At 40.3% G+C, this 8,015-nt stretch overlaps 1 protein-coding gene across 1 annotated transcript; it reads right to left on the bottom strand.

The window, feature by feature from the left end:
- Window positions 1-4,837: 4,837 nt before the first annotated feature.
- On the bottom strand, window positions 4,838-7,939 carry LOC136700523 (uncharacterized). Its single transcript, XM_066675911.1, has 8 exons — window positions 7,271-7,939; window positions 7,030-7,144; window positions 6,771-6,945; window positions 6,384-6,679; window positions 6,129-6,298; window positions 5,788-6,042; window positions 5,301-5,696; window positions 4,838-5,197 (listed from the first exon to the last, which is right to left on the bottom strand). The coding sequence occupies exons 1-8, from the start codon at window positions 7,931-7,933 to the stop codon at window positions 4,964-4,966; spliced, it is 2,304 nt and encodes a 767-aa protein (XP_066532008.1). The 5' UTR covers window positions 7,934-7,939; the 3' UTR covers window positions 4,838-4,963.
- Between the last annotated feature and the right edge of the window lie 76 nt (window positions 7,940-8,015).

Raw genomic sequence — 8,015 nt, 5'->3', positions numbered from 1 at the left:
TCCTGGAAATGCAGACCTCTAGTGTTACGTTTGCTGCCCTTCATTCTGAGGATCGTTCATTCTTGTCCGGTTAACTCCGCCCACAGTTTTCGAGATATCGACTCCGTTCAAAGTTTGTTTCGTAGAGCTGCCCTGTGTGATGCGGGCTTGTATACAGCTTTTGGAAAAGTTACATAGTTTTCGCACAGTAAGCATTTGAAGTTTCATCTTAACTCCCATAGGAATGAATGGAAAAATGTCCATAAACTTTTGTCAAACTTTCAAACTGCTGTCACACGGTCAGTTTTCGAGCTAGAGACACCAGAACTCAAACGGTCAGACCCGAGAGTCCACGGTCCACCCACGTGAAATTATAGGCCGATACCCCGCCCGCTTCATGACCTTTGACCCCGTTTTCCATTCACGGCCTACAGAGCTCCATAGAGTCCAATGTAAACTGCTGTGGGAGAGTGCTCTCTTAACATCCCACTACCGACAGCTTAGCAGTAAACTCCTTCACCATAAGCGTCGCCTAGTGACCCACGCGGGTTTACCGTGTCGAGGACCTCGCTTTAAGCGGGAAAGACGCGGATCGGGGGGCGGGGGTTTAGGCGGCGCAACATCTCGCGTTTCCTCCTGGAAATGCAGACCTCTAGTTTTTTTATGTTGCGCCTGCTGCTGTAAGCAGCGGCGCGATATATTGTTTTCCGTAAGTCATATTATTATTATTATTATTATTCTTATTATTCCGCGTTTCCTTGTCCGCCTAACTAGTCCCGCAGCTTTCGAGCTATCGACTCCGTTCCACCTGGAAATCGTGCGTCCTATAGCGACGATGTGGGCTTGTATACAGCTTTCCGATACCCGCACTCGTTCGTCCGCTACACTCGTTTATCGCTCCGTTTTTCCCCAGTCATTTCTATGGAATTAATTTTCGAACTGCTCTAACTCGGTCAATTTTCAAGCTACGGACACGAGATTTCAGACGGTCGGACCCGGGCGCACCGTGACCCGTCACTTCCGTTTTCGGACCTCTCGCACTCATCCCTCTCTTTCTATTCCTCCTTGAATATCCCTCCATTCACTTGTATGGAAGACATTTAGAGTGGGTGACATCATAGACACTCTGGGTTCACTGGCCAAAACCGTTTTTTCACTTTTCAGCCGAACAATTCACCATAACGTTCTCATACTTTCACCTAAAAACTTCATTTAAATTTTAAATGATAGAGAAACTTGTCCTTTCTAGCATCTGTAAATTTGAACGTAATCGATAATACGGTTTTTGAGTTATGAATTTTTGTTCGGCACTAGGGAGGGTTTTGGCTCCCATAGAGTTCAATGTATTTTTGGAGCGGCTCAGAGTGCGGTTTCTAAATTTTTCTCCTGTTTTTAACTCTAGTTAGTACCCCAACGTCCCACGAGCAGCTTATTAGATGGCGTTTGGCGGACGCTGCGCGCCGAGGCGCACGAATTTTTCTCGAACCAGGGGGCGGGTCAGGCGCCCTCGGGGGGTCCCCACGAGCCGCCGTGACGATCGGCGGAGCTCTGCCGCGGACCGTTTCCGAGCTAAAAATCGTCAAAGTTCTGGCCGTTTTGCCGCAGTTCGGCCCTATCGCACCAGGTGGCGAACGGAGGTCCCAGATCCAATTTATTTTGATGCCGTTCAAATAAATTGGAAGTGGGATGCCTACCTAAATAGATTGGAAGTGGGATGCTGGTCCGATTCCAATGTATTCCAGTCACATTTGAAATAGATTGGAGGTGGGATGCTGGTCCGATTCCAATGTATTCCAGTCACATTTGAAATAGATTGGAGGTGGGATGCTGGTCCGATTCCAATGTATTCCAGTCACATTTGAAATAGATTGGAGGTGGGATGCTGGTCCGATTCCAATGTATTCCAGTCATATTTGAAATAGATTGGAGGTGGGATGCTGGTCCAATTCCAATGTATTCCAGTCATATTTGAAATAGATTGGAGGTGGGATGCTGGTCCAATTCCAATGTATTCCAGTCACATTTGAAATAGATTGGAGGTGGGATGCTGGTCCAATTCCAATGTATTCCAGTCATATTTGAAATAGATTGGAGGTGGGATGCTGGTCCTATTCCAATGTATTCCAGTCACATTTGAAATAGATTGGAGGTGGGATTCTGGTCCAATTCCAATGTATTCCAGTCACATTTGAAATAGATTGGAGGTGGGATGCTGGTCCAATTCCAATGTATTCCAGTAACATTTGAAATAGATTGTAAGTGGGAAATTCCAGTCTATTCCAGTAATGTCAAATAGATTGTAAGTTGGATGCTGGTCCAATTCCAATTCATTCCAGTCCTGTCAAATAGATTGTAAATGGGATGCTGGTCCAAATATAGTCATGGCAAATTGATAGTAAGTGGGAAATTCCAGTCTATTCCAGTAATGTCAAATAGATTGTAAGTTGGATGCTTGTCCAATTCCAATTTATTCCAGTCCTGTCAAATAGATTTTAAGTGGGATGCTGGTCAAATTCCAGTCTATTCCAGTCATGTCAAATACATGTAAGTGGGATCGCACTTCCAATCTATTTGACTTCGCTGATATAGATTGGAATTGGGATCCCACTCCCAATTTATTTGACTTAACAGAAATAGATTGGAAGTGGGATCCCACGAAAGATGTATTTGACTTGGCTGAAATAGATTGGAAGTGGGATCCCACTCCCAATTTATATGACATAGCTTAAATAAACTGCTAGTGGGATCCCACTTCCAATCTATTTCAGTCAATTCAAATAAATTGGAAGTGGGATCCCACTTCCAATCTATTTCAGCCAAGTCAAATACATGTTTCGTGGGATCCCACTTCCAATTTATTTGACTTGACTGAAATAGATTGGAAGTGGGATCCCACTCCCAATTTATTTGATTTGGCTGAAATAGATTGGAAGTGGGATCCCACTCCCAATTTATTTGATTTGGCTGATATAGATTGGAAGTGGGACAGTGAGATCTCAGCTCTCGGACATCATATTATGATATTAATGCCACTCCTCTTTAAGTCTGGGTCTGCTGACATCATGGTGTGATTTTGGAGAAGATTGGAATATGTCAAAAAATTTGACCCAAAAAAAGTCAAAGGGGTACCCCTTTGAGATTTTTAGGGCAAATTTTTGACTTCATGCAATCTTCTTCAAACTCACACCCTGAATTAAGGAGGCTGATACGTAGATAATGGTGTTATTTGTTTTTCCATATTTCTTATCAAAGCTGAGATCTGACTGTCCCACTTCCAATTTATTCAAGTCAAGTTTATACATGGGATTTGGACAGAGGAATTTTACAACTGTTAATACAGGCATGCACTCAGAATGAGTTGATTTGTGTAGAAAAATATATACTGTGGCATAAAATAATGCTTTTCCCCAAAATAACTTAGGCTTTTTTGAGGACATCCCACCAGCAATGTATATGACATAGCTTAAATAAACTGGTAGGGGGATCACACGAAAGATGTATTTGACTTGGCTGAAATAGATTGGAAGTGGGATCCCACGAAAGATGTATTTGACTTGGCTGAAATAGATTGGAAGTGGGATCCCACTCCCAATTTATATAACATAGCTTAAATAAACTGGTAGTGGGATCCCACTTCCAATCTTTTTCAGCCAAGTCAAATACATGTTTCGTGGGATCCCACTTCCAATCTATTTGACTTGACTGAAATAGATTGGAAGTGGGATCCCACTCCCAATTTATATGACATAGCTTAAATAAGCTGGTAGTGGGATCCCACTTCCAATTTATATGACATAGCTAAAATAAACTGGTAGTGGGATCCCACGAAAGATGTATTTGACTTGACTGAAATAGATTGGAAGTGGGATCCTACTTCCAATTTATTTGACATGGTTCAAATAAACTGGAAGCGGGATCCCACAAAACATCTATTTCAGCAATGTGAAATAGATGTTTTGTGGGATCCCACTTCCAGTCTATTTGAACCATGTCAAATAAATTGACAGTGGGATGGTGTACAAAATGCAATTTGACATGATCCAAATAAACTGCAAGCGGGATCCCACAAAACATCTATTTCAGCAATGTGAAATAGATGTTTTGTGGGATCCCACTTCCAGTCTATTTGAACCATGTCAAATAAATTGACAGTGGGATGGTGTACAAATGCAATTTATTTGACATGATCCAAATAAACTGGAAGCGGGATCCCACAAAACATCTCTTTCAGCAATGTGAAATAGATGTTTTGTGGGATCCCACTTCCAGTCTATTTGAACCATGTCAAATAAATAGAAAATGGATGCAAAAATTACCACAAGAATTTAAATAAATGTTATTTTATTTAAAGAAAAAACATCCAAAATTACAATTGTGTACAAGATAAATATTAAGAATAAATTGTAACAAGAATAAAGTTTAACAAGAATTAACAAGAAAAATATTAAAAACACTATAAATTTTAACAATAACACACAAATTTACAATTCTAAAATTTAACAAGAATAAATTTTAACAAGTATAAATATTAAGAATTAACAAGAAAAATATTAAACACTATAAATTCTAACAATAACACACAAATTTACAATTCTAAAATTTAACAAGAATAAATTTTAACAAGTATAAATATTAAGAATTAACAAGAAAAATATTAAACACTATAAATTCTAACAATAACACACAAATTTACAATTCTAAAATTTAACAAGAATAAATATTAAGAATTAACAAGAAATATATTAAACACTATAAATTCTAACAATAACACACAAATTTACAATTCTAAAATTTAACAAGAATAAATTTTAACAAGTATAAATATTAAGAATTAACAAGAAAAATATTAAACACTATAAATTCTAACAATAACACACAAATTTACAATTCTAAAATTTAACAAGAATAAATTTTAACAAGTATAAATATTAAGAATTAACAAGAAAAATATTAACTATATATATATATATATATACATACGTTTTTAGAGGTTCAGTGCCCTTTTTACCGCACGCCTGATTTTTTCATTTTTGCCCTTTTGCTGCGCCATTTCAACCACTCCATGCCGGCGAGGTGACGCAGACCTCAACTTGAGAGGAGATAACAGTTTTGATCTTTGAAGAAGCACATACGGCTGCCTCCTAAGTGATGGTGTAGGCTTAGCCTCTTCATGCTCCTCCCCCTGCTCCTCCTCCTCCTCCTCCATTGATCCAAGAGACTAGGAAATAAAAAAGAAATAAAAAAAAACATTTTACAATGAGAACATTGTGCTTGGGAGTAGTACGTGAATAGGAATAAAACAAGAGGGAATAATAACATACCTCTTCCAAGGAAGTGCCACTTTCCTGATAAGGAACGGCAATATCCTCTTCACTCGTCTCTGACGACTCTGCCTTCTGTGTTGGTTTGGTCCTGGGTCGTTTAGATGAGTCTGCCTCCATCAGTGTAGCTTTCTTGCGTCGCTTAGATGAGTCTGCCTCCATCAGTGTAGCTTTCTTGCGTCGTTTAGATGGCGGTTCAGGTGTGGTTGTGGATGTTGCACTGGCTGGTCCCTGCTGCTCCTCCGAAGCATGCACCAGGTTCTCAAACAGCGCCCGGTGATCCGCTGCTTCTTTTGTATTCAAATTCATAGCATAGAATTTATCAGCTGTGCCGACATCATGGCACATGAAACGTGTCACCTTCAACCTGTCCCCTGGAGCCAGTTCATTCCTAGCCTGTGAATGAGAACAAAGAAACAAACAAAATTGCATAAGGCCTTTGTTCGGGGGTACAAAAAGATCAAATGTGAAGTGTAGCATCACTTACGTGGGTGGCAATGGAGCTCCTAAAATCTGTAAACTTCGGCTTTCCAGGAAGCTTCATTTGTGACCAGGCTTTCTGCATGTACTCGTTTAAATTCTTGCACGAATTTGGCGTTGATGTTGAGAAATAATATGGAGATGCGTTGGTACCCATTAGACGTTGCCGAATTGGAATAAAGGACTTCAACCACCCATACTCCTCTGAAGTGAGGAGGAGCTGTGCAACTCCAAAGGCCTCATTTGTCTTGTGGCACTCCACCTGCTCAGACAATAAAGAACAGTCATGAATATATACTGAAGGTTGAAGTGAATTGATGCCTTACAAAGGTACATTAAAATACTTACACCAATTAAATAAACATCCCTTTCCTCATCGTAGGATGCATTCTGTACCTCATCCAGTTTCATGTTCTGATATACGCCCGTCCTATGTCCATAAATGCACGAGAAGTATGCTGTGACATATCCATAGAACTCTCTCTGGAGTTTGATGGATCGGTTTAGTTGAAGTTGCTCTGCAAGACAAAAACAAATATAAATTAATAACAACAAATATTCCATATTAAATACAATTGTCTTACAAATGTCTTAAGTATTTACCAATAATCCTGGGGATCTGCACTTTTGCAAGTGCTCTGCAGTTTAGGAGGGTTTCTTTTGAGATGGCGCTGTTGCTCTTTCCAGTTTTAACACGAAGCTGGTGGACGACCAACGATCTTCTTTGCTTTTTAATAATTCCCTTGAACTCTCGTTGGATGTTTACAAGAGACCTCTTGCTCAATCGGCAGGATAGGGGTGGTGTCTCCTTAACATATTTTATGAACAATGCCACGTCTTTCAGGTACTGTGCAAGTGTGCTAGGTAATATTTTACCGGCAGACAGCAGAAGAAACCACCTGCAGTGAGAAAAACAGAACATAATTACAAACAACCCTTGTAACCCTTAAACATGTACCAGCATTTCAGAGAGAAGAACAAGTCACTCACTCTCTTATTTTGGACACGTTGTCCAAAAATGTCAAGGATGCCAAATTCGATTTTTGATGTGCCATGAAGCTTATAAAGTTCTGTATACGAAACACCTTGCACTGCACATTATATTTGAGCTTGGTAGACGGGTCAGGCCCCTCTTGGTGGTGCTGAAAGTTAGCAAGGAGTTCATCTACAGAATGGAAACACAGAATTAATATAGAAAATACTGCCATAATAAACACACACACACACACACACACACACACACACTTACTGAGTTCTGGTATGTGATCAGGAAAGGGGAACTGCAGCTTTGACTTCGACTCTGGTGCCTTTTCCAGGGAAGGTGCCTGTGCCATGGAAGGTTCCTCTGGCATGGAATCTGATTTCTAAAAAACAAAACAAAAAAAAAAAAAAAAAACACAGCATTACATATTAGTTAACAATAATAACAACAGTAATAACACATCAATTAATAGTTAATGTGAACAAATTTAATTGCCATGCAAACTCACCTCAGGACCAACATCACTCCCTTCACAAGGATGAGGAGGAGCTTGTGCGGCATGTGAGACTTGCATCCTTATGAGAGGCTTCTTCATGACTCTTCTTTGGAGGAGCCTATTCTGTCGCCGTAAAAGGTGAACTTCTTTGGTTAGGCTCACGTTTGTATCTGTGAGGTCGCTAATTTGTTTTTGTAGCATCTGAAGAAGAGAGTCCCTCTTGACGCACAGAGGATTTTGACACAAAACTGTCTCTTCCTCCTCCTCATGAGGACATGGAACATCCTCAGCAGCTGCTCCAACGGAAATGTCCAAGAGCTCCTCCTGCCTTTGCTGTTCCTCAATATCCAGAATTGAAGCCATGGGGACATCTGGTTGTGACTCCCTCAGCTCTGATAGACCCTTCAGCACCATCTTCCTCTTTAAAGAATTTAAGACCTCCGTCTGCATTGGCTTACTTAGCTCATTATGTGTTTTCAGGTGACGATCCATGCGTGATGTTTTGGTGTTGCACCCTGCAACAGGGCAGATGCCGGTCCGCACGTCCACTTTCCCCGACACCAGTTGCAGGAGCAGTTTTCTCTCCTTTTTGTTCACCACTCCGTGGCTCACCCTAAGATGTTGTGACATACAGGTGATGAATTTTTCGCAAATCGGGCATTGCTCCAAAGCCATGTTTGAATGTTGACCTAGAAAGGAAAGAAAAAAACAACATAATTAGCAAGTGTCTACACAAAGCTAAAAATCACAAATAGCA

Source organism: Hoplias malabaricus, chromosome 6 (genome assembly GCF_029633855.1).
Source record: "Hoplias malabaricus isolate fHopMal1 chromosome 6, fHopMal1.hap1, whole genome shotgun sequence".
Classification (NCBI taxonomy): domain Eukaryota; kingdom Metazoa; phylum Chordata; class Actinopteri; order Characiformes; family Erythrinidae; genus Hoplias; species Hoplias malabaricus.
This window is presented reverse-complemented; position numbering and strand designations above follow the sequence as displayed.

Bases quoted from the DNA above. Each gene is read 5' to 3' on its own strand.
- LOC136700523 (XM_066675911.1), bottom strand. From the start codon at position 7,933: ATGGCTTTGGAGCAATGCCCGATTTGCGAAAAATTCATCACCTGTATG. The intron at 7,145-7,270 runs GTGAGTTTGCAT...TTTGTTTTTTAG, and splicing joins GGAGTGATGTTGGTCCTGAG to AAATCAGATTCCATGCCAGA. The intron at 5,198-5,300 runs GTATGTTATTAT...TTTATTTCCTAG, and splicing joins GTGGCACTTCCTTGGAAGAG to TCTCTTGGATCAATGGAGGA.